The sequence below is a fragment of the Ambystoma mexicanum genome, chromosome 9 (genome assembly GCF_040938575.1).
Source record: "Ambystoma mexicanum isolate Mex_15411 chromosome 9, UKY_AmexF1_1, whole genome shotgun sequence".
Taxonomy (NCBI): domain Eukaryota; kingdom Metazoa; phylum Chordata; class Amphibia; order Caudata; family Ambystomatidae; genus Ambystoma; species Ambystoma mexicanum.
Window position 1 is genome coordinate 1,216,256,090 of NC_090931.1, and position 26,351 is coordinate 1,216,282,440.

At 51.2% G+C, this 26,351-nt stretch overlaps 1 protein-coding gene across 10 annotated transcripts in view; it reads right to left on the bottom strand.

Annotated features, from left to right (window-relative positions):
- R3HDM1 (R3H domain containing 1) overlaps positions 1–26,351 on the bottom strand; it is a 1,943,510-nt gene that overhangs the window by 1,406,904 nt on the left and 510,255 nt on the right. For all 10 annotated transcript variants that reach the window (XM_069616551.1, XM_069616544.1, XM_069616545.1 and 7 more), the window contains one exon: positions 12,159–12,237. In XM_069616551.1, the coding sequence (XP_069472652.1) occupies positions 12,159–12,237 (79 nt within the window). The remainder of the gene's footprint in view (positions 1–12,158; positions 12,238–26,351) is intronic.

Genomic DNA, 26,351 nt, shown 5'->3' on the forward strand with positions numbered 1-26,351 from the left:
TAAAGGCGACTCCACCACCTTTCGACAAGTTGGAGTGGCGGTCGTTTCTGATGATGGTATAACCCTTGGGTAGGGATAGAGCGAGGAGAGGACCAGAGGCTTAATGTAACCAGGTTTCGGTAATAGCTAGGAAGTCCAGGTTCTGGACCGTGATGAGGTCAGCGATGTCAAGGGCGTGTGCTGTGAGGGATCTAGCATTGATAAGGGCTCCCTTGAGTGCTGCGATAGGTAGGGTGGATGGTGGAGGGCTAGGCGTTGCTGTAGGGATGGGTAGTGGAAGGGCAGTGCGATTGTGCACAATACTAGGTGGTCTAGGCAGTCTAGTTCTAAGTCTGCTATTCCTTTGTTGTACAGTACATGGGATGTTTGGGGTGGGTTTGGTAGCAAAGTGCTTGAGCCAGAGGGCTGGGTCATTGAGGTAAGGGTTTGATATAGGCACAGGATGGTAGAGCATGATTGATGGGCGAATAAGTAAGATCTTAGTTATACTAGTGCGGTGGCTATCGGCAGTGCAGGCTGATAGTCCTAGGAGGACTATACACATAAGGATAATGCTGGCAAAGGTTCTTGGCTGCATGTTGCAACTTGTATTTCTCAATGTGCCGAGGATATGGCTATAAGGGTTCAGTGCAGAGTAGTGTACCTCAGGACAATAGGCACAGTCCAGGGGCATCTATATGCGAAATGGCACAATTAGGCAGCTAGCAACAGTGCAAGTCAGGTAAGTAGGCACAGTACAGGGACATCTGGATTCGAAGATGGCGCAGTTAGGCGGCTAGCATCAGTGCAAAACGGTCAGTAAGCACAGTACAAGAATAACTAGATGCGAAATGGCACAATTGGACAGCTAACAGCAGTGCAAATCAAGTGAATAGGCACAGTACAGGGACATCTAGATTCAAAAGTGGTGCAGTTAGGCGGCTAGCATCAGTGCAAAACAGGTCAGTAAGCACAGTACAAGAATAGCTAGATGCGAAATGGCACAATTGGACAGCTAGCAGCAGTGCAAATCAAGTGAGTAGGCACAGTACAGGACATCTAGATTCGAAAATGGTGCAGTTAGGCGGCTAAGCAACAGTGCACCACGGCTTACTCGGCAAAGTAGAGGCATCTAGAAACAGGGTGGCATTGGATAGGCCATACAGGATATACTTGTAAATAATGGGGATGTAAATAAAGGTCTAAGGAGAGGTGCACGTAAGGGATGCACGAGGTTCAGTCGTGGGAGTACAGGACGTGGTCCATAGTAGTTGTAGCTGTGGGCGAGTGACAAAGGTGACAACGAGGTGATTTGGGAGGTGAGGTGCTGGGCATGGACAGCACATACATGTGCAACCGTGCGGGGTGGCAGCGTTGGCTTACCTGGAGCGGAAAGGACAAAGTTCCTGGCCCCTGGCTCCAAACAGGCACCCAACAGGCCTTAGTATGGCCTTCGTCGTGGCCGGCGTTTCCGCCTGCCGGCGGATGCAGGCCGAAGAAAAGTGAAGATGCGGCCTCTACCCTTGCCTGCAGCAAGGGTAGAGGGCAGGAGCCCCTCGCACCCCCCCCCCCCCCCCCCCGAAGCCAGAATCCAGCTCCAGGAGTGCGGGCACACGGAGCAAGGCCTGCCTGACCTTGTCCCAACGGAGCGCCTGACCCCGCAATTCCGGGCGCATCGCGGCGCCACAACGAGGCCGCATCTTCACTTTTCTTCGGCCTGCATCCGCCGGCAGGCGGAAACGCCGGCCACGACGAAGGCCATACTAAGGCCTGTTGGGTGCCCATGACCTCCATTCCACTTGCCTGCAGCAAGGGTAGAGGGCAGGAGCCCCTCGCACCCCCCTCCCGAAGCCAGAATCCAGCTCCAGGAGTGCGGGCACACGGAGCAAGGCCTGCCTGACCTTGTCCCAACGGAGCGCCTGACCCCGCAATTCCGGGCGCATCGCGGCGCCACAACGAGGCCGACCATTGTCCTGAAAAGGAGAAAACTGAAGTAGGACAGAATAGAGCCTTTAAAAAATAGAAAACAAGTCCAAGTAGGGGAGTCAGCCTACCCCTTGGGCAGCAGTGAGACATTTTTACTGAAATGTTTCGTGTTAAGATTTTCATATCAATGAAATCGTCCTGACCTGTCAACCCCAGAAAATGTTGCTTTGACTAGATAACTATTTTACCTTGACCCTAGGTGAAGGAAAATGTTTTCCCCCTCTTACCTAGTAGTTTACTCTTTTTATGAGTGACCTTTATATGTCTCTCCATAGTGTATGGTTGAAGTTATAGTTGTCTACAACTTTTGGGCTTAGGCTGAGTTGCCCATATGGGCTCCCAATTTAATGTCTCTTTCATGTACGGGGTGAAATACAGTTTGCAAGTAGTAAAAAGGGATTTTCATCCCCCTTTCCATTTTATATAGTGTGCCAGCACACCCAACCTTATGTGGGGTGCTGGGGGGATACAATTCTTACTTGCCTGGTAACATTTTGTTACAATTGAAAGTCTGCTTGAATGGCTGGTGGCAGTGTAACTACTTTTATGACTTCTTAGTCTTCATTACTCGCAGGCGGTTAATTCAGCCTGGGTAATGTACAGAAGGGGCACCATTTTGCTAAAATGGTGGGCTCCTTTTTTCAACATTTCTTGTGTGCTTTCTGTTTGAGGTCTTCCCCTGCCATTCTAGGCGGAAACAACCTCAGTGTCTGTTTAGTCTTTGGCGGGAATCCAGAGGATTCCCCGCCCAGGCTCCAGTCTTACTGTAAAGGCAGAAGGTGAGGGATGAGTCCAAAACTCTGCAGCCCTTTATTTTTTACCTTGCCTGAAAGAAACCCACTCCCAGTGGGGGGCTGGCTGTCCTGATTGGACAGCCAGACCGCCCGAGATGTAAAACGCAGAAAGAGAATGCAGAAGTTGTGCTGTAGTTCCTGATGAATACTTTGAACCTGGAAGCTCCAGGCAAGTCAACCACTGGACATGAACCCAAAGAGGAAGATGAAGAAAATGCAGCTGAGATTATTTCCAGCAACTGGAGAGCCTGCTTTGTAACCAGAGCCTGCTGTTACACTTCCTTCCTTCCAAGACTCCGAAAACGACTCCAACCCAGAGCCTGGTGATATCCACTAGACTCAAGAAGACCTGCATTTTGAGCTATCCCACTTTGTGCTTCAACCTTACGGGGCTGCATGGTGTTCCGAATCTAACTGAAACTTTGGTGGCATCCTGCTGGACCTCCAGAGACGTGAATAGAGTCCGAAAACTTCCTTCACCAGAGTGCTAGACCTTGAAAGTGACGAGAATCCAATCAGATATATTCAGTCTTCTACTGGCTCCAAAATCCCACAGCTGCATCCAGACGCGAAGTAACTCTTGCCTGGAGCCTTCCCTGTGATGCCTGCTGCAAAAGCCCTTCCAGTGTATTGTCTTCAATCTTCATGATAAAGGAAATCAATGACTAGGTTTTTGGCTGCAGATTCTGAAGCCTTCTTGCTGCAACTCTTCTTCCATGGTAGGGTACTGTGTTGGCTGGGGTATTTACTTAGCTTAAGCCTGTGTGATTTATGTTAAGCATGGAACAAGTTACTTACCTGTAACTGTTCTCCAGCATGGGTCTGGCATGGATTCACATGCTCATGAACATTGCCCCTCGTCAACCAGGGAATCCTCGGTAAAGAAAAAATCAGTATCAGTTTCGTTTCTGATCTGTCTTTCGTAGTAGTAACCAATCACTGATCTCAGCGTCATACTGACCACAGCCAATGACTGCCCTCTACCTAAGCCCCGCCTCTGGCAGCCATCTTCAGATTTGGTAGCACGTGAAGTGGCAGTATGACCAAGTGAAGAGCCGCAGAGGGGTAGGCGGGAGGGTTCGCATGTGAATCCATGCCAGACCCATGCTGGAGAACAACAGTTACAGGTAAGTAACTTGTTCCTTCTCCAGCATGGGGTCTGGCATGGATTCACATGCTCATGAATAAAGAATACATAGCAGTACACACATGCACAACCACGGGAGGTGGCAAAGGCTCAACATTAAGCATTACATCAAACTCAACATTAAGCAATCCTTACCTCCTCACCAGGCTCACCTTAGGTGAACAGATTGCGCAGCACTGCTTGGCCGACCCTGGACTCCTCCCTGGAATCCCGATCGACGCAGTAGAATTTCGTGAAGGTGTGCGTCGACCTCCACGTAGCAGCCCTGCAGATGTCCAGCAAGGGCACACCAGATAGGAACGCCGTGGTAGCTGCGATCGCTCTGGTGGAATGGGCTCTCGGATGGCCAGGTAGCCGTCGGTTTGCCAACCGATGACAGTACATGATACAGCCGGAGAGCCATCTGGAAATAGAGGCCTTTGAGAGAGCCTTCCCCTGATTGACAGGTCCAAAGTTCACAAAAAGTTGTGACGTCTTCCGAAAACACTTTGTGCGGTCCACGTAAAACTTCAGCGCTCTAGCCACATCCAGCGAGTGCCAAGTCCTTTCGGCCGTCGACGAAGGCGACGGGAAGAAAACAGGCAACACCAAGGGTTCGTTGAGGTGGAAGTCCGACGGCACCTTGGGCATGAAGGAGGGGTGCGTCCTGAGCACTACCCTCGTGTCGTGAAAAGTCAAGTACGGGGGCTTGCAGGAAAGGGCCTGGATCTCTCCCACTCTTCGTGCGGAGGTGATGGCCACAAGAAACACTGTTTTCCACGACAAGAACTTCAACGGAGCCGAGTGCAGAGGCTCGAACGGAGGTCCCATGAGCTTGGTCAGCACCACGTTGAGCTCCCACGCCGGGGCCGGAGCCTTCACCGGCGGGAATGATCTGAACAGTCCCTTCATGAATTATTTCACCAGACGATGAGACCACAAAGACGTCCGCCCCGTGGTTCTGGTGTATCAGGAGATCGCAGCAAGATGAATCTTGATGGACGCGTGCGCCAGTCCAGCCTTGGCCAGCGTCAGAAGGTACGGCAGTACCTGGGGAGCCGTAACCCGTAGAGGGTTAATCTTCTGTGCGTGGCACCAGACAGAGAACCTCTTCCATTTGTGTCCATAGCATTTAAGAGTTGAGGACGCCCAGGCCTTTGCAAGAACCTCTCTGCTGTTGGCCGGTATGTCGTAGCCTCCAAACTCTAACGCTGCAGGAGCCAGGCCTGCAAGTTCAGCGACTTCGGATCGTGATGGAGGATGGCGCCTCCTTCCCTGGAGAGAAGATCTGCGTCCACTGGCAGCTTGATTGACGGGGACGCTGACAAGTCCAGAAGGTCCGGGAACCATATCTGCCTCGGCCACGCAGGTGCGACGAGGATCATCCTGCACCGTGACCTCTTGAGCTGGTTGATGAGCCGGATCAGCAATGGCAATGGAGAGAACGCATATAGAAACGGGCCCTCCGAGGGCATCGCCCATGCTCCTCGGCTGGGGAAACCTGCTGGCGAACCTCCGGCACTTGGAGTTCGTCGCCGTCGCCAACAGATCGATCTGGGGTGTGCCCCACCGTCGGAAGAGGCGGTCCACTAGATCCTGTCGTAGTTCCCACTCGAGGCACGAGCACAGCTCTCTGCTGAGTGAGTCGGCGATGGTGTTTTTTATCCCTGCCAGATGAAACGGCACCAGAAACATCCCTTGGGCGACGGCCCAATGCCACAGATCCTGCGCCTCCTTGGACAGGGCTGGGGACCTGGTTCCGCCCTGCTTCCTGATGTAGAACATGGTGGTGGTGTTGTCGGTGAAGATCCTCACCACCTTGCCCTTGAGGGACGGAAGAAAGGACCGGAGGGCCCAAAACACTGCACGGAGCTCCAGGACGTTGATATGGAGGGACTTCTCCGTCGGAAGCCAAAGGCCTCTCGCGTGCAGATTTTCGGTGTGCGCTCCCCACCCTTCCAGGGAGGCATCCTTGGTCACTGTCTCCTGGTGGCCGGGGGTCTGGAAGTCCATGCCCGCCGTCAGATGCGCGCGGGTGCCACACCACCAGATCGCTCGTCGGAAACTCTCGTCGAGTGTGATCCTCTCCTCGAAGCTGCCCGTCGTCTGGATCCAGCGCGCGTCCACGAACTCCTGCAACGGGCGCATCCGGAGCCTGCACAGGCGGATGAGATAAATGCAAGAAGACATCATTCCGAGGAGGGACTTGATGGACCTCACCCTGGCCGCGTCCGCAACCAGCATCCGCTGCACCTTGCCCAAGATGGCCCTCGTCCTTTCCTCCGACGGAGAGCCCAGAAGCGACACTGTGTCGAGCTTTGCTCCCAGAAACAGTGCGTCTTGCGCGGGCACCAGGTGGGACTTGGCGTAGTTTATGGAGAATCCCAGGTTCGTGAGTAGTTGGACGGTCCTTGCCGTGTGCTCCACAGCGAGCTCCTTCGTCTTTGCTCAGATGAGCCAGTCGTCCAGGTAGGGGTAGACGTGGATCCCCTCTCGGCGCAGATGCGCCGCCACCGGTGCGAGGCACTTGGTGAACACCCTGGGTGCCGACCTCAATCCGAAGGGAAGGGCTCTGAACTGGTAGTGACGCCCTTGGACCACGAACCTGAGAAACTTTCTTTAGGATGGGAATATGTAAGTAGGCATCCCCCAAATCCAACGACGACAGAAAATCGCCCTCCTCCAGTTGACCCAGGATGTGTTGGAGGGTGACCATCCGGAACTTCTGTGCCTTGATGAATTTGTTCAGTCGTCATAGGTCCAGGATGGGACGCCATCCTCCCGTCTTCTTCTTCACGAGGAAGTATCTTGAGTAAACTCCGGAGCCCCGAAGCCTCTTTGGGACGAGCTCGATGGCGCCCTTCTTGAGCATCGCCTTTACCTCCAAGAGAAGTTGAGGGACGTGATGTTCTTTCCTGGCCACAGGGGGGACGCGTGGGCACCTCTTTAGAAACTCGAGCGCGTGACCCTGAGCTAGGGCGTCCAGCACCCAACGGTCGGTGGAGATGGACTCCCACACGCTGACGAAGCTCGCCAGCCGGCCTCCCACCGGGGTGTTTCGGTGGGGGCCCGACCCACGGCCGGTTCAGTCCTGCTTCGACGAGGCTTTGCCGCCTTGTCCTCCTTGGCGACGACAGCGGGGTCCGCCTGACTTGCCTCGTCCCCTGTAAGCTTCCTGTGACGACGAACGGGCCGCTTGACGGTAGGTGGAAAATCCGCCGCTGGAACCTTTGGAGGCACCCTGTTTGCCTCCGCCGCTCCGAAAGGGCGGCCGCCGTTGCTGGAGAACCCCAAGAGCCCGGGCCGTCTCCATGTCCGCCTTGATGGCTTGAAGGGAATCGTCCACTGTTTTCCCAAACAGGTTGTTTCCGTCGAACGGCATGTCCAAGACTCTGGTCTGCACGTCCTGACGGAAGTCAGTAGCCTTGAGCCATCCACGCCACCTAAGGCACACGCCGTTGCCCAACTGGCGAAATCCAGTGTCGGCGATGTCTGTTGCAATCGTAATGGCGTGGTCCGACGCCACCTCTCCTTCCTGCAAGATCTCTAGGGCTTCTGCCCTCTTGTCGTCTCGTAGGAAGTCCAGCAGGGGGGCCAGTTTGTACCACAACTCCCTGTCGTAGCGGGCTACGATAGCCAAGGCTTTGGCCGCCTTAATCGTCGTCGCTGCCGACGAGATGACTCTGCGTCCCATCGTGTCTAATTTCTTTCCCTCGCCGTCCGGCGGGGAGGTTGACGTAGAGGACGCGCCCCCCCTCTTTCTTCCTGGCCGCCGCGGAGACGACCGAGTCCGGGGTCGGCTGTGCCCGAAGGCACAAGGGGGCCGCGTCCGGGACCCGGTACTTCTTCTCGTACCGATCCCTTCTAGCCGGCGTCGTGGATGAGTTCTTGAGGAGGGCGAGGCCCTCATCCCAAATATTGTCCAGTAGAGGTACAGCGAGGACCATCTTCCTCTTGGCCTCGCGCTGTTGATAAAGGAAACCTTCCTTCTTCTCTTCCGGGCAGAGCTGGAAAAGCTCGGATGCCCTGGCGATCATGGAGTGAAACGATCCAATCTCGTCGGGGGGGGAAGCCCGGGTGGGAGGCGACGATGGGAGATCCTCGTCGTAAACCTCGTCGTCTGTACCCGTCGCGGCCGTGTCAGTCCCCGTATCATCCTCACGTGTCGTAGACGGGGAGGAGGGCTGAACAGGGCGCGATGGATGAAAAGGAGGTGGAGGATGAATCCTTCTTCTCTTAGGGGGAGGGCTCCCAGAAGGGCCTGGCTCTGGGACCCCCGTCGGGAGCGGTTCCTCCGTTGGTGGTAACGGCAGTCTCGTCCTTATCTCCGAGTATAAGGACTGTATAGCCAACAAAATGGCCGCCGAGTTGTCTTGCGGCACTAGTTGAGGGGAGACCGACGGGTGGTCAGGGGCCCCGTCGGCACCCTCGACGTTCTCATCGTCTCCTACGTCGGGGTCCCTCCAGACGGGCTGGTCTTCTTCCACGCCAACGCCGTGGCTTAAGACTTTGATCAGCTCTTCCTCAGAGTTTGAGGCCGAATCCACGACGACCTCCTGCCCCCCCTTTTTCTTCTCCGTCGGAGGCTTCACGGGGGTCCTGTTGATGGGCATGAAAGAGGACTCCCTCCGTGGTGGCAGGGAGACTCTGGGCCCCGAGGTCGCCACCACTGGTGTAGCCTCCACAAGCTGAGCCAGGGCCGCCGCGACTGTCTCGATAGAGGCCTTGGCCGGATGGATTAAGGCTTTCACCACCTTAGGTGCACTCACCGCCTTCTCCTTGGGGGAGGGTCACCGCCTCGCTCCCCCTCCGATGGGGCCTTCGAGCTCGACCGGGGTCTCTCCAGGAGCTTCGCCGGGTGCTCAGCCTTCCTCTTACCCGAGCCAGAGCGTTGGCTCGTGGTCGATGGCGCCGGGGAGGATGCGCCTTGCCTGGCGCCTGTAGAGCCCGACCGTTCAGCGCTCCCGGTGCCAGCGGACTCGCGGTGCTTGGCCTTCTGTTGGACCCCCGTCGCCGGGGCACCCTCAAAGGTGTTAGAAGACCGCTCGGACTTATTCTTCTCGCCTGACGGGCTCTTTCCTTCCAGCCAGTTGGCGAGACGTTGATGGCGGTCCTTCATGGTCCGCTCCGACATATTGCCGCAAAACGCACAGTCCTTTCTCCACGTGCGTCTTGTCCTCATGTAGGCAGAAAAAGGCAAAGGGAGTGTTCGTCCTCCTTAAAGACATTCTGAAGCTGGCGTCCAGGGCAGACCCTGAACAGCTTTCCGGGCGTCGAGCTTCCCTTCTCCTGGGCCATGTCCGAGATGGGCCTGAGAAACTTCTGGAGTCCTCCAAAAGCGCGGCTCGACGAAATCTTCACCCTTGAGGGGCGTAGACGAATGCGACACGGGTCCCCGTTGATCGCATGAAGAAACGGTGGAGCATGAGGCTCTTTGACCGAAAAAAAGAGAAATTTTTCTGAGAAAAAACGTGAAAAATAGCACTAACGCTCGAGAGCAATAGCACAAGGATCCCAACACTTGAACGTGCGGTAAAAATCTGAAGATGGCTGCCAGAGGCGGGGCTTAGGTAGAGGGCAGTCATTGGCTGTGGTCAGTATGACGCAGAGATCACTGATTGGTTACTACTACGAAAGACAGATCAGAAACAAAACTGATACTGATTTTTTCTTTACCGAGGATTCCCAGCCTGACGACGGGGAATATTCATGAGCATGTGAATCCATGCCAGACCCCATGCTGGAGAATGAGGTGTTCTTGTGATTGGGAGGCCTCTCATCAAGTTCACCCAGGCCCACAGCTGAAATCCTCATAGGGTGTCTTCTCAGCAGTCCCTGGACCCTAACTAACTTTAAAGTGAACTACTTACTTGTTTGAACAGTCTTCCTCCAGTACTCTGACTTTTTCTGCAACTGAACCCTATCTCACCCTGCCTACAGCTGGCTCCTAGACGACTTGGGTCCCCCTCTTCTGCCCCCCCCCCCCCTCCCAGTGAACTTAGGCAATAGACTAGGGAAGGCCTGGATAAGTAAAGGGTTCTGTCCTGCTGTTATCCTGTCTAGAATAAGTCTGCCTTAGGTTATACTTACCTTGAATAGCTGTGTGCCATCCTAAAATATTGCTTACCTTATTCTGTGTTCCACTGATCTGAAGAGCAACTGTAATTGTATATTACACCAAAAGGTTGTAATCACCTAGTATAACTGTGACCCTAAACGTAGTTATAGGTATATACTGTTAATTGAATCAGTGTTCCACTATTCAGAAAAGTATCCTGGCAACAGGGTTGGTTGATGATGTGATTCCTTGTGAGTGTCACTGTCTGACAGGGACTACTATCCTTAACTTACTGTAAAGTAATCTAAAAGTAACTGATGGTTTTTACTTCCCATTAGTAGGTGTGGCCTATACTAAATGGTAGTACCCAAACTGATTGTTTCTGAATTCGGCCAGTACCATTCGATCGATTGTAAACAATCAGATTGGGTAATCACTACCAGACATGGGCAGCAGATGTTACAGGGGTGTACCCCACTTCTGGCGTAAAGAGGGAAAAAAAAAAGAAAAGCGGAGCCTGCAGCGTCTGATCCGACCCACGTAAGTAGGAGGGAAGGATCCAACGCTGCAGTGTAAGAAGATGAACGGACTCCAAAAAGGTAAGTAGGGGGAGGAATGTATTTGGGGTTGTGGGGGGTTTAAGTTTGGCCCAATTTGGCTGTGGCATAATTGGCTATGCGGCCCAACTGACCACGGTCAAATTGGTTGCGAACAATTGTGCTGTCCACAGCAAAATTGTATACATCCTACTAAACGTGTATGATAAGGTCTGACTTCCCTAGAATTACTGTTAAATATTCTGAAGCAGGTTTATGCTTTGGTCTGTGTACCTTCAAACATTGTATTGTGTTTTAATAGATGTGTTTATGACTCCATGAACAGTACTTACCCAAAGACTTAACTTGGTCTACTTGTATTTATAATAAACCTTTATCTTTTATAATAAACCTTCATTTTTTATGATACTTCTGGATGTAAATGTTGCTATTGAATCCTAGCTATACTACAGGTTCTATGAACTTTCCTGCAGCCCTCTCTCCACCCTACAATAAGCCTGGCTGCTCTGTCTACGTAACCATAAACTCAGGTGGTACAGCCTTATACTAAGAGTGGAGTTTTGTACTGTCTCAGTTGAATTGTTTTACTAAGCCCTTAGTTGGACTTCAGAAAAACGGTCCTAACGTTTCCCCCCTTCTTAATCTTCATGATTATCAGATAAAACCTTTGCCAATTTGACCTTCACTAATAACTTGTCATCAGAGGGCATCAGCTCCAGGTTAGTGAACCAGTCTGCTTGACTGACATACCACACATTTTTGGGGAAATCAACACAAGAATCGTTTTTCAAACTAAAAAGGTTTTATAGCTATGTCAGCAATGGATTGCATACTCAATGCCTGCTCAACTGCAATATCGTGGCGGACAGAGGGACACATAGCAACCTTCTAAATCACCAATTCCATACCTTCTGCAATGAGCCAAATGTTTCCCACACCCATAATGCTACCCCATAAGTAGAAAGAGCACTAGATTTGACCTAGTCGACCTTCACCAAAGCCGTTTAAGGATTCCTCCACAATTCAGTTGCAAACCTCATCACAGCTCAGTATGTCCGACCCATGCTAGTAGTAGTGTTCAAAACCCATCATGTCGCCGTCATGGTTTTTTCAAAGCATATACCCAAATAATAAAAACAAAATTTTAAAAACATTTGGTCAGGCGGGAACCTTCCTATAAAATGTGCTTTGGCAAGCTTAGCATCCATAACCAATTGCATGACATTTGATTTAGCCGAATTAAACATCAGAACTCTGTCTGCCGCACATTCTGTTTGGGCCATGTAATGTGCACAATGAGGTAAATTCATTAACATCATAATGGCATTATTGACTGTACTGTCGAAGTCAACATACTACCCTCAGTCTACAATGTCTGCAAAAATAAAAACAATGCAATGGAAAACACATGCACAGTAACTCAAAACAAACAAAAGCTTGCTTATACGATAGTTTTCCTTTTATGCTGTGTTCAATGCTGTGTTCAAAACATGTTACAATAGTCTGGCACCAGTCAAATATAAACGGCAGTAATTGGATCAAGAATGAAAAGAAACTAAGACAGGAAAATACCATTAAAACACAGTATTATATATCTTGATGGGATAGAGGTCATCTTTCTGGGGAGACTGAGATCATTTATATGCACTTTGTTTTACCTGAGATTAGTTTTTAACGCGTTTACTAAAAATTCATGTAGATCTATTCCTGTTGAATCTGTATATTCTTGGCTGGAATCTAAGATAAAACAGAATTATAAACCAAATTACCATACATTTTTATAATACACTTGGTAGCTATGTAAAATGAACACCCTCCTACGGTACATAGACAAACGCAGTTTCCAGACAAGAATAAAATACTGCAAACACACATTTTATTTAGAGTGCCTAACAATGGAGAAATCCTCTACTGATCTACCTCGATCACATTTAACCAAGTGTCATACCAGAGGAGAATATACATTTGCATATCAGTTGGATCACACCTAAAGGCTTGTCCAGACCAAAATGGCAAACAATTTGCATTGAGCGAGGGTACCAGAAGAACTCCAAACACATGTTTCTGCCCGCATGGGCATCAGTGAAGGGCAGCTGCCAGAGGTACAGAGCTAAAGTTCCAAATATGGATTCCCCTTTCAGGACGTAACCCTCTGACTCTGAATTATCCAACAGTGTGAAAAGTCCCTGCTGTAATTTTTTAAAAAGTGTGTTTATTTATAAATCAGCGCACAGGAAACATACATTAACAATGAGTATAACCTCACAGAGCATATCAAACAAAATGACCCGTCCCCCACACCCAAGTTCTCGAGTAGGCATTGTTTCGGGCCTCAGGCGGCGAGCCATCTCCCACTGTATAGAGGGCTCTCGCGATCAAGCGAGGCTTGAAGGTCAGGGGCGGGTAGTTCTGGTCATAGTCCAGGACTGGAGCCTAAACGTCGGTAAATCGGTGGAGCAGTCCCGCTTTGGCTGCCGTGAGCTTTTCTGCTATCAGAATGTCCCACAGTTTAAGCCACCAGAGGGTCATCAGGGGTCCTTCCGCGGACTTCCAGGTGCTGGCCACTGTGATTTAGGCAGCCAACAGGAGTTGGGATATCAGCGTCGCCCTCCTCCCAGTCCTCGGGTATGAGTCCGGGAGCTGAATCCCCAGGAGGACTTGCTTGGGCGTTAGCAGAATTTCAACTTGGGTGATGTCCCGAATGGTGGCAAGGCATTGGGTCCAGAACTCCCCTACCTTGGGGCATGTCCCCCACATGTGGAAGTAGGAGCCTGGGTAGCCGCAAAGATGCCAGCAGTGGGGGTCATGGGCCTGCTGAAAGTGGTGGAGGAGCAGGGGGGTAGTAGTACCAGCGCAACAGGTGTTTGTGGGCGCATACCCGATTGGTAATGCAACGAGATGCTGTGCGAGTTCTAGTCCAAACGTCCACCCATGTCTGGTTCTCTATCGCACAACCCAGGTCTGTCTCCAACTGGGACATATAGGAGGGCCTAGACTGGAGGGGATCTTCCTGCAATAGATTTTAGAGGGCTGAGATCTTTCCCCGGGCTGGTAAGTCATTCACTGTGAGCTCCAGAGGGGCCAGGGGCTGTGTTGCGGCCGCCCGGGTTTGGGGGTGGGAGCACCAGTGCCTCAGTTGGGCATAGGTAAATCTGTCTGCCTCTGTTAGCTGGACAATCGATTTACATCGTTCGAAGGTGAGGGGGCATCCCCTTCAAAGAGCTGCCCCAATGTTTCAAGGCCTCCTGCCTCCCAGTTCCCAAAATTCTTAGGGTGAGCTCCCGGGGAGAAGGCGGGATTAAGGAAGATTGGGGAAGATGCGCTGAAGCCTCCTGGGATGCCTCCACGTCTGCGGGCCCACTCCCATGCCTTTATAGACTGCTTCGTTTCGGTCAGCACTCCTGGCCAGCTGCGGCGTAATGTGGTGGGTATGAACGGGAGAAAGCGGAGGGGGAGAGGAAGGCGGGATTGTTCGATCTCTACCCATTTCGGGCCACCGGTGGCGAGTCACCATGCTTGAAAGTGGGCCAGCTGCGCTGCAATGTGGTATTTTCAGAGGTCCGGGACCCCCAGTCCTCCCAGTCTCGTGCTGGCCATCATCGTTCTCTGAGGCATCCGTGGTTTCTTGCCCTTCCAGATAAAGCCAATGATTTTCCTTTGGAGCCGTTGCAAAGGGGGCAGGGGGATTGAGGTTGGGAGGGATGTGCAGCCGTAGAGGAAGCGGGGAAGAAGGATCATTTTGCATGCCGTTATGCACCCCAACAGCAAGGTCATTTTCCCAATTCCTCAAAGAGTGGGGGGAAGTTGGCCTGGTAGACCTTCGCTGGGTAGGCGGGGATCTGAATCCCGAAGTATGGGATCGCTTGGGTGCTCCTTTGAAACAGGCTATGGTTCTCTAAGGCCTCCCTTTCGCCTGGGTGCAGGCCCACTCCGAGGGCTGTTGATTTTTGGAAACTGATAGCGAATCCCGAGACCCTCCCGAAGACCTGGATTTCAGTCAGGGCTGCCCTCAAGGAGTCTTTGATGTCTGTGATGGTTAGCAACACATCGTCCGCGCAGAGGGCAATTTTGTGTTGGGCAAGGCCGATCTTCGGGCCAGTGATCAGGGGGTCTCGGCGAACTCGCTGGGCTAACGGTTCCATTGCCAGGGCGAAGAGCAAGGGGGATAGTGGACATCCCTGTCGCGTTCCACATGTGAGAGGAATCGGGTCCGACAGGCGGCCATTGACTATCAGCCGGATCTTCGGGGCTTGGTAGTTCGCCAGGATCATCCTCATGAAAGTCGGGCCAAAGCCGAAGGCCGCCAGGGCGAGGATAGGTAGGGCCAATCCACCTCATTGAAGGCTTTGGTTGCGTCTAGAGCCAGCAGGGCTAGTTGTTGGCAGTCCTGACTGGCGACCTCTATTAGTTCCAACGCCCTGCGTATGTTGTCCTTCGTTGATCTATGGAAGATAAACCCCATCTGGTCCGGGTCTATAATGCTCGGGAGAACCGGGGCAAGGCGGTTGGCCAGGACCTTGGAGTAGACATTGGCGTCCAAGTTCAACAAGGAGACGGGTCTATACGAGGAATTCTCCTGGGGGTCCTTTCCAGGTTTGAGGATCAGAACAGTAGTGGACTCCTGCATCGATGGGGTGACTGCTCCAGTAGCTGCAAACGAGTTGAAGAGGCGGGTCAGGGGAGCCACTAGTTGGGGGCAGAAGAGTTTGTAGAAGCGTGTAGAGAACCCGCCTGGGCCTGGTGCCCTCGGTTTTAGGCTTTTAATGACCTCCTCCAATTCCTCATTAGTAATAGGTGTCTCCAGTTCGTCTCTCGTCTCTGGCTTGAGGAGCGGGAGCGCCGCCTCTTGGATGTAGGAGTGCTGCTCATTCGGGTCCCGCGGGACTGCCGTCATTATTTCCGACTAGTGGGCAACCGCCAGTCGCAGTTTTTCCCTCTCCGTGTGGTGCATCTTCCCCTGTCTGTCGCGTAGACCCTGGATGAAGTTTGTGCTCTTCTCCTTAGCCAGTTTGCTGACCAGCAGCTTGTTAGCCTTATTGTTATGGGCGTAGTACCATTTTTTGGTTCTGGTTAGCAGGTGTGCTGTAGGGTCGGCGTAGTGCGCCTCAAGCCTCTTCCTTGCCATTTGTAGTACCCTGTAGGATTTCGGGGACCGGCCCTTACGTTTATGGGTAGCTTCGGCCTCATGGACCTCAGCTTCCAGGACAGCACGGGCCGCCCGCTTCTGTTTGTGGAACGTGGCGCCTTCGGCGATCAGCTCGCCTCTAAGCACTGCTTTCATAGCATCCCAGGTATTAGCCGGGGAGGTGTCCTCGTCGGGGTTTTCAGCAAAGACGTTTTTAATTGTTCTGGCGATTGTGTCTCCTACTGCCATGTTCCCCAAGATAGGGTCGTACAGACTCCACTGGCGGCGGGGAGGAGGATCCGGGTCGTGCGACCGCAGGGTGAGCGAGACCGGGGCATGGTCCGAGAGAATCCGGGAGCCAATCGTAACATCGTCCGTATAGGTTAGAATCTGGGGAGAAACCAGCAATAGGTTGATTCTGGAGAAGGTACGATGAACGTACGAATAGAAGGTGAAGTCTTTCTCTTCTGAGGATAGCACTCTCCAAGAGTCAACGATGTTCAGCGTGCGGAACAAGTGGAGCAGGGCTGTTGCCAACTTCAGGTCCCTGGCTGTTGGGGGTGAGATCTATCCCTATGGGGGGGTCCGGGACCCCGTTAAAGTCGCCGCCAATAATTACTTGCCCTTCGATGAATGGAAGGAGGGAATCCTCCAGGTCTCGATAGAATCCCTCCTAGTGGGACGTAGGCCGAGATGAGGGTATAAAGTTGGCCAAGGATATTTATTTTTTATTTTTTACATTTGTATAGCGCGCATACAGCCCGAAGGCATTATGGCGCTGTTACTTGTGGCATACTTAGTTACGCAATGTTACATACATAGGTTACATGTCAGCTGACGGTATATGCAGAGCTTGTGGTACATTGAGAGTTTGTTTCACAGTATTTGCTACACAATCATTCAAAACGATTTTATGTTTAGGGCACCTTGAAGTGTTCCAGTGAATGTGGTGTGCCGGCTAGGTTTGCAAACGTCAGTTGAAAAGCATGGTTTTCATAGATTTTCGGAATGCTAGGTGAAAGACCTCTGCTCGCAGGGTTGGTGGTAGGGCATTCCGGTGTAGTACAGCTAGGTATGGGAAGCTGGCCCCACCTGCTCCGGCTATCTTGACTCTGGGGGTCGCGAGCATGTTTGTGTATGGGGTTCTGGTAGGCCTGGATGATCTGGTGAGGTGCATCCTGTCGGAGAGATAGGGTGGAGCAGTGAGATGGATGCATTTGTGGGTGATGGCAAGTGCTTTGAATACAACTCTTTCTCTTACTGGGAGCCAGTGTGCCTGTTTTCTCGCCTCTGTGAAGTGCTCTTTTTTGGGTATTCCAATGGCTGCTCTGAGGGCATTGTTTTGTATCGTTTGAAGTTTAGCTAAGTTTTTGGAGGAAGTGCCCAGGAAGAGGGCATTGCAATAGTCTAGTCTTTACCCCGTTATAGCTCTGGCAATTGTGATGCAATTTTCCTTTGATAGAAAGGGCCTGGCTGCTGTGAGCAGTTTAGCATGGTAGGCTGCTGTTGAGGCGATGGCGTTCACCTGTCTGGTCATTGTTAAATTTGAGTCCAGATAGACACCTAGTGTCTTTACCGCGTTGGCCACTGGGATTTTTATGCGGTCGATTGTAAAGTGGGTGAACTGTGAGTCAAGGTTCTTGAGTGTCTCTTTGGAGCCAACTATGAGAAGTTCAGTTTTGTCTGAATTGAGGCATAGGGCGTTGGTTGCCATCCATGCTTGAATTGTGTTGTAGATGTTGTTAAGCATTTTGGAGTCGGTGTCATAGTCTCCTGTTAGAGTGAGGAGGATCTGGGTATCGTCAGCGTAGTTAGTGTACGAGATACCCAGGGAGTCGAGGATGAGGAATAAGGGTCGAGTGAAGATGTTGTAGAGGGTAGGTGAGATGCAAGAGCCCTGCGGAACACCGCATAGGATAACAGTGGGTGAGGCTGAGGCAAGGTCTGAGAAGACTTGCATGGTCCTTCCTTGTAGGAAAGAGGCGATCCATGCTGTGGCATTAGGAGAGAGGTTAGCTGTGGTTGATAGGTGGTGGCATAGGACTTGGTGGTTGACGAGGTCGAAGGCCGGCCATAAATCAAGAAGGAGTAGAGTGGGTTTCCCTTTATCTCTTGCGTCATCCATTTGTTTTTTTAGGTCAAGTAGTGCAGACTCTATTGAGTCTGATTGGAGTAGCCCGAGAAGTTTGTTTTCCTCAATTAATTGTTGTACCTGTATATATGCAGCCTTGTCCAAGATTTTGAGAAGGAAGGGGACCGTGGTAATAGGTTGGTAGTTGTTGGGTATGCAAGGGTCAAGGGAAGTTTTCTTTATGAGAGGGCGGCCCAGGCTTCCTTTAGGCAAGAGGGGACTTTGCCTGTGGCAAATGAGGCGTTAACAAAGGCTGTGAGGAAGGGGGCAAGATGGCTGGTGCAGTCTTTGATGAGTGTGGCTGGGCATATGTCTCCTTTGCAATTAGATGGCTTGATGGTTTTCATAATGCTGATTAGATCAGTTTCTGTTATGTCCTTAAAGGAGAAAGAGTTTGATGCCATAGGTGGAGGTGGTGGTGGTGTGTTGTTGGTGGTCGGGATGTTGAGTGTTTGCCTAGTTCTTTGAATTTTGGTTTGCAGGGTATTGAGCTTATTGTTCATGGCTGATTGGATGTCATCGCACCAGGTTTTATCTTTGGTGAAGTTCTGTGGTGTGGGAGTCTCTAGGTCTCTGAAAATCAATAAGATTTCATTTGTGTTGGATTGTGCATCTCGTATTCTGGCTTCGAAGGAGATGGCTTTGGCTCTAAATATAGCTTTTTTATATTCTTTTGTCTTGGTTTTGAAGTTAAGTTTAGCTTCATCTGTGCGTGTGGTTTGCCAGAGGGTCAGTGCTGCACGCTTCTCTGAGCGGAGTACAAGGAGGTCTGGGGTAAACCAAGCGTTGGTGTGGCTTGTGGGCTTGGCTTTGTGTGGTTTAAGTGGTGCAATGGCTTCGACAGCTGCTTTAATGGCTGTGTTGTAGGATCTTGCTAGGACGTCGGGATCAGCTGAAAAAGGGGGTCTAAATGCCGGCCCGGCTAGGAATGGAATAAGGTTGTCCTTGGTGAGCTGTCTGGAGCTTCTGGTCAGCGCTTTGGGCATGGGTGGCTCAGGAGTTTTGTTATTACTGGTGGTGGGGATGTTAAAGTGAATAGCATGGTGGTCTGACCATGGGATGAGGGTGTTCGCAGTGATGGAGATAGGACAGTTATGCTGAGCTATCCAGTCAAGGGATCGACCTTGTATGTGTGTGGGAGTGGTGATGGGGATAGTGCATTTGACAGCTACAAAGCGGCCCTCCCGACATCTCAGTGAGTCCAGGATCTGGGGTTTCAAGTCCTTAGCAAAGAGGATGGTGGTGCCTCCCTTCTTGGTTTCAGTTGGAGGCCAGGAATTGTAGGGGATAGAGTCTGCTTCGCAAGTGAGAAAAGTCTGCTGGAATTAGGTGCGTTTCTTGTAAGAAAGCGATTGAGGTCCCCTCGTTGTGCAGTCTTTGGAGGATGGATTTCCTCTTCGGGGGTGGGGGGATTCAAGCCTGTAACGTTTAAGGTGGTGAGCTTTACTTTTAGATGCGGGGGCAGGTGCTCCAAGTCAGTCTTCTGCAGGGGGGGATTGGGGGCAGGTCAGGTCAGCCATAGCTGTGAGGGATCCGCTGCTTCGGGGTTTCCTGTGGCTGAAGGTTTTTTAGAAATAGTCTCCAACGGGAGATATGAACTTCCAACAATGGCCTCCAACGGGAGGGCCAAACTGTGGCCGGGGGGACAATTTTGATCTGTCGGTGGCTCCCCCGGCCACCCAGGCTGTCACCGGGTGACATTGCCAACGTAGTTGAGATTCTCTCCAGGGGTAATATGGTGCCATCCACCCTGGAGGAGGGTACGGACCACATGGGGTCCGCAGCGAGCTTGAAAGAAGTTTGGTGGTTCCTGAGCTATGTGTACTTCAGACATACTTGCCCTTGTCATCTGGGTTTACGGCTTCTCTGGAACCTTGACCATGGGGGCCGTTTCGGTTTGGGAGAGGCAGCGTCCTGTGCAAGGCATGCCTGGCTTGAGGAGTGCGGTTCTGTGCCCCCTGGGGAGTCCGGGCGGAGGATTGATGCTGCGTCGTCTAGGTGGCTGATGGTGCGGGGGTGCCCTTGTACGGAAACTGTAGTGCCCTGGGGAACAGCCATTGGTAGCGGATCTGTTGGTCTCGTAGAAAAAGCGAGAGTGGTTGAAGCATCCTGCGGTTCTGGAGGGTTAGGGGGTGGAAGAGATCCTGGAAGATCTGCAGTGGGGAGCTCTAGAAAGAGAGTTCATTTTTTGAGTGGCCTATCGCTAAAATGGCCTCCTTCGTGGTATAAAAGTGAACCCTTGTGATTACGTCCGGAGGGGGGGTCTGAATCGGATCACCGGCAGGGCCCAACCGTTGACTACGGTCAAGTAGGAGCTGCGTCTCATCTAGATCTGGCAGCAGGGACTGAAAGAAGATACATATATCCGGGGATCTCCTTTTCGGAAGTCGCGGAGGGCACCCCACGGATGCAGAGGTTGTTGCGCCGAAAGCGGTTCTCCAAGTCCTCCTGCTTGAACTCGAGGATTTCGGTTCTGTCCATCAGTGCCTGAATAGAGCACTGGACTTTCATTAGTGAATTAGAGTGATCCGTAGCCAGTTCCTCGGCCTCCCCCATCCTACGTTCGACATTGCTGACCTGTTCCATTTGCTCTAGTTTCGCCGTGAGTTCAGTCATGCAGGACCTAAATTTCGATTTGATGTCGGTCATGAAGGCCTGGAGGTCCTCCTTGGTTGCGAGCGACCATTTATCTTCGGTGTTTTTCTGAGGGGTGAGTTTAGGGGGTTCGGCTTTCCTCCCCTTCTCCGGGGCCAGCAGCATGGTGGAGATGTCAGTAGATTTGGGGGTTTTCAATGCTTTAGACGTGGTCTCGAATGGGGGCCGGCTCCAGGGGGCTCAGCCCGGTGTCTGCGCCCAGCAAATTCGGTCACTAACTGCTGGCGTCGGGGAATGGCTGTAGCCGGGGCGATGGAGTGGGCCGGGGCGCCCCAGGAGAATGTGTGAGAGCCGTGCTCCAACTCCCTCAATTGCTTTGGTGGGGCAGCCATGCGGGGTAAGGTGGCTGCGGGCCTGTGCTTTGCCCTCAGCTGTAGTAGTCCAGGTTGGTAGTGCTGCAAGCCAGCACCCTCCGGCTGACAAAGGTGGGAGGTGGGCAGGGGCGCCCCAGGAAATCAGTGGCGAGGCTTAATCAGCTGGGGGAGCAGCTCATGTGGACCCCAGCGGGTCCGCTCACTCCCAGCAGCGGGCCCAGGGTGGAGGCCGGTGACGGAGAGGGGCAGCACAAAGGGCAAGTGAATCTTGTGCGGAGTAGGGGGTAAGGGAGAGCCCCCAGGTCGCTACGAAGGCGCTGGCCCGGGCTCACCTGGGTCACGTGTGGATCCCCTCCAGGGTGTCAGGGCCATGGGCCTTAGCAAACGAAGGGCCGGGGCACCGCTGCCACGGCCGTATGATGAGCAGGGCCAGGGAAGAGTGGGCAGCCCCCACGATGCGGCTCCCGCACGGCTGCCGGGTGAAGTTGTCGGGTAGAAGGGAGCGAGCGGGAGCCATGCACCGCCACAGGCCAAGGCGTTATCCGGTGCAGAGGATCCAGGACTCCTCGGTTCAGCAGTCGGGCAGGTCCAGGCGGAGCCGCAGAGACTCCGGGCTCGTCCAGCCGGTACTCTGTGCCGGCGAGCAGTTTAGAGAGCACTCGCAGTGTCGGGTCCCTCCAGCGGCGTATGCCTGATGGCCGGTGCAGGCGGGGGTGCTGACAGCGCAGGGCTGTGAGGTCAGGAGCAGATGGTGGTGCGGATCGCCCCCGGGGACTGGGTAGAGCTAGCGGGCGGGAGGGGGAGCAGGTGGTGCTGACGCACTCTATCTGCGCGCCGGGAGAGATCTGACCCCCCAAGCTGGATTAGGGCCGGCAAGGCACAGCCAACGGGTCGCAGGGGCAGGGGGTCGGAAGTACTGCCGCCATGTTGAAATGTGGTGCGGGCAATGGAGGTGCTTCCCCTCTCCGTGTTGTCTGTGATCCTGGGGCCGTAAAGCGCCCAGGTTGCATCCGGTGGTACGGTGGAGGCTCTGGAGTGTTACCTCATGTCGAGGTGGCGATCTACATGGCAGGAACCAGCGATATTACTTTGTGGCCGCGGACCCATGCGGAGGCCATCAATGGAGCTGCCACATCGCTGGCGCTCCAGGCCACACCCCTCCCCCTCCTGTAATTTTAAAGATAAACCGATGTACATAGTGAGGGGTCAGAAATGTGAGACGGCACAGGTACAGTTTCTCACAAGCTGCCATTATATAAAAATAAAAAAGGGTGAGACAAATGCTTATCTTTCCCTAACCTAACAAGAGCGTCCCTGCCTAACAAACTAAAGACTATAGAAAAATGACCTAGTGCCCAAAAAGTATCTGACCCTCAAACTAATATCCACAACCTCCTGCTTGGTAAAACAAAAGTCTTTCATTCAAACACAACTTCCTAAATCAGATGCAAGTGTTCTTTTCTCAAAAGACCAAGCACTTGTTAGCTCATCATACTTCTGCAAAAGAAACGCTTGTCAAGGTGGTTCATCAATCACTTTCCAAAAGGCAACCGTTCATCAAAACAAGGTGATGGAATTAACATTTCTTTTCCACCAAAACCGTTTACCACAACCACAGTACTTTACAATCATCTTCTTCCTGGTATACTCCCCTGCTAGGATATAACTCCTACAACTGGTACTCTGTAGTAATACTTGGTCCAAACTCTCCACACTAGAATCATAAATGAGGAGATTTGAACCAACAACTGCTTCTCTTGATATTCTTTTGACTCATCAAAAAAGGGTTACATCTCTTCCCAAATTGATATTCCACAAAAGGATGGGATCTCCTTGCTTATCTTTTGACAACGCAGGTTACGCTTCTCTCCCCCATGATCTCTCATACGAGGAGGGCTTTGCTCCCCCAGCCTTTGTTTTCTGGCAGTACAACCTCTTAGCTGCTGAGGATGCGGATTACAATCGTCTCCCACTGCAAATCTCTTTCTGGGAGACCGATACCCAATTTGCTTTGGTATCACTCTTCTGCTGACTGGACAATGCAGGTTACAATAACCTCCTAATTGGTATCCGTTTATGAGAGTTGCGGCCAATTTGTCTATACATCAGTCTTCTCTGACTTTGGCAATGCAGGTTACAATGTTCCCCTATTTGGAATCCCTCATTATGAGAGTTGCGCCCAGTTCGCCTTACTTCAATTGTTCGGTTTTCGATTGAGTTATCACCAAGCGGTCTCCTTCGGAGCGCCCCGGGGTCACCTGCTTCAGGCCAACTCACTGGTATGCCTTGGTGTTTCCTTCCAACTCTGCTGCTGCTCTCTTCGGGACCTCTTATGCTTCTGACAGTTCCTCTCTGTCTGTCGCCGTGCGTGCCGGCCTTAAATTGACCTCTTGCACCTCTGCAAACTCTCCAGGGTAAATGCGATATCTGAGCAGTTCACAGCGTGTGGTGAGCTTCTCTCCCACAGCTTTGCTTGCTTTTGCGGCACTTCCCACTGACGCCCTCTGCATGGCAACATTGTCCAGACCTCTGCTAAATCTCCTACACAGCGTCCTGCTTCGACAACAATGCCATCAGCTTCCGCTTCTCCCTGCTGCTGCTCTAGCATCTAAAAGGCCTTTCAGTTTTGAAAGGTCCAACTCTGGCGTTTTACGTTAAAAATAGACCGCTCATAACACTTCCTTAACTGTGAGCCCCTCTTCTTCGTCTCTGTACTAAGGGCAATATGGGTCTTGAGGTCCATATTGTTCTTGTTTGTATTATTCTTAGTTAACCCAATCTGATTGGTTAACTGAGCGTTCAAACATAGGGGAGGTTATTAAAGGAGTTGGTGTTTTTCCTTTAGGTTTAGGACCTTGATATGAAGCAGAATCCCAACATCTAGATGACGCAATATTAACTTCCTGATCCCTGTGCACCATTTTCATGCTTGTTAAAAGGATCTTCATATTTCGTACTTTGGGTAATTCTGGGAGAGGGAGCTGTGCAGCGACATGCCATGACATATTTAGGCATTATGGAAACCTCTCATCCTCAGAAGAGGATGAATACTGCGCCTCTCCTAACGGAATCAACACATCCCCCCCCTGACAGCCGTCTCCTCTAATGTGATCCTCCCTCATGCTACTGCCCCGAGGGCTAGGTTCAGGTAGCGGCTGCCTTCCCCTGGCTGCATGGGAGGAAACTTAAGGCTGGGGTTTAGTGATGCCTCGGCAGGATTCATCTCAACATTTTCAGGTATGTTTTATTATAGGACCTTGCCCGAGCAGCTGGCTCTGCTCTCCGGCTCACAACTATCCAACCATAAACATTTTCAATGGTATCCAGATGTGTTCCCCGAAATAATAACTCACAATTATGCATTGCTTACATGGCAGCACATAATATTAGGTTATACTACATCCTCCCCCAATAGAAACGTAAAAAGGAATGGAAGACCGTTGTACAAATATATATATATATATATATATATATATATAGTTACGGTTAAGTTGCTAAACCCATTGTTAGAGCCCTTTTTGGGCGTCCTATAACTTTGATCCCCCTGGAGGAATCCTCACCAAACTTTGCAAAAAAAGTATATGGCCCACTCTGAATTTCTTTGCAAAGTTTGGTGAGGTTTGGTCCGGGGGGGGGGGGGGGGGGGGCAAAGTTATAGGGGGGTTTCCCATAGACTGAATGGAGAAAAAATGTCTGCCGCGCCTACAGCCCAAACTGCTGGACGGATTTTCACCAAATTTGCGGCAGGAGCGGCGGCTTGGTCCCGAAAGCGTGCTTTTGTAAATTTGGTGTGAAAATCCGTCCAGTATTTTTTTTTTTTAAACAACCAAAAAGTAGGTCTCAAAAAATTAGTGATACCTATTTCCGCTCCATGGACACACATCCCTGTTCGCTCCGCGGACAGGACACCGATTGGATAATCGGCTTAAGTCATGTCCACGGACACGCGACGTGCTCTCTGATTGGCTGGGATGAGGCGCAAGGTGTGTCAAATTGTTTCTATTCGCCTGCCATATTGGATGCGCGGACATGCGCTGGAAGTGAGCATAAATCCAATTTTGGGGAGTGTGTTGGTGTGTATTGGAGAGGGCGGGGGAGTAAGAAATTGGTCAAATGCTGCATTTGTTTAGATGGGAGAAGGCCGGGATGTATTTGCGGTGTCCACGGTCACCGCCGTTGTCCGCTGACATACTAGACACTGGGCGCACTACTGGCTATTTTAGTTTAGTATGATGTTGGTTTTGGGTCGTTAGAAGAGCATTGGGTGAAGAGGGTATGTATTGAAGAGTTTGTACGTTGGTTGCATTTATTTTTTAGAATGTTAATTGTAGAGCATAGTTTTGAGGTGGATGTATTATGTTTTTGGGTTGTGGTCATTTGGTAGGTGTTTGTTTCTATGGGTGTATTATGCTGCGGTGGTTGTGGCCAGGGCCTAGAGTCTTGGGTGCATGGCCGAAGGCCGTAGGCCATGTACCCAAGACTCTAGGCCCTGGCCACAACCACCGAAGCATAACTCTACAATGCTACCAAATATTTTGATTGTGGTATGTGGGCTGCTTGGGGGATATGTTTTCAAAAATATGAGCACTGATTGGTAGTAGTGTAATAGTGTTTATAGGATAGTGAAATGATGTGTGGATTGGTGAGGGGAAGCACTAACTTTTTCACGCTCGTACTTCAGACGCTGTTAATGTAGACATGTTTTTTTTTATTTTTGCAGTAGTAGTGCTTTCTGATAACTGCATAGCATGTACATGCACTTTTCTTTGCCTGTGTGCATTCTGTATATTTTATTTAGAATCTGTTAGTTGAATGTGCTTTAGCACAATTGGCTTCGTAAGGCGGTGTTATTGGATGTTAGAAGATAGAAGAAATAATCGCATGCTTTGTTTGCTATTTTTACAGGGCAAATGGAAGGAACTATATGGAAAAGTATGCAATATATGTATTTGTGAAGGTGTAGGAAATACATCAGAAGGATTTGATGGGGTCAGCAGCTTATTACTCAGTAGGTGATTACTAAAGTACTGGGTGATTCTGTGGTACTTGCAGGTGGGAGAGTCTGACATAAAGTAAGGGTTGCAAGGAAGGACCTGGTGCTTGTGTTGCAGACCGAAGGGAAGAGGGGTGGGGTGTTGTATGCCTTGCTTTACAACACTGTACATAGTTGTAGATGATGTGATAGATAGGACTGCACCTGTGCATAGTTGAATGCTGTTGTGAAATCTAGCACGGAATGGGCAACCAGCTGGAATGAGAGAGCTGTCTAGATTGGAAGAACAGTTGTAGTGGCAGAGGTGTTGTTTCAGCAGGGAACCTTTCAAATGATATTGGCCATCTGTGTGCATAAATAAAGATGCATGTACTCATCCTGGCTACGTGTAATTTTATAACACACTAGAAAGCCTTTTCCCATAATTATACTGTTATTTCTCCCACCTTTTAACATGCACTTTGTTAGATAGCTGTGTGTGTGTTGTGTCCGATTACTAATATAGTCATTTGTACAGGAAGTTGAAATGATAGAATGTATGTGAAATATGCAGAATGTATAGAAAGGAAATTGTATGTACATCGTATGCACTATAATGCATTAAATGCTAATATGGTTGAAATGTGGTTAAAT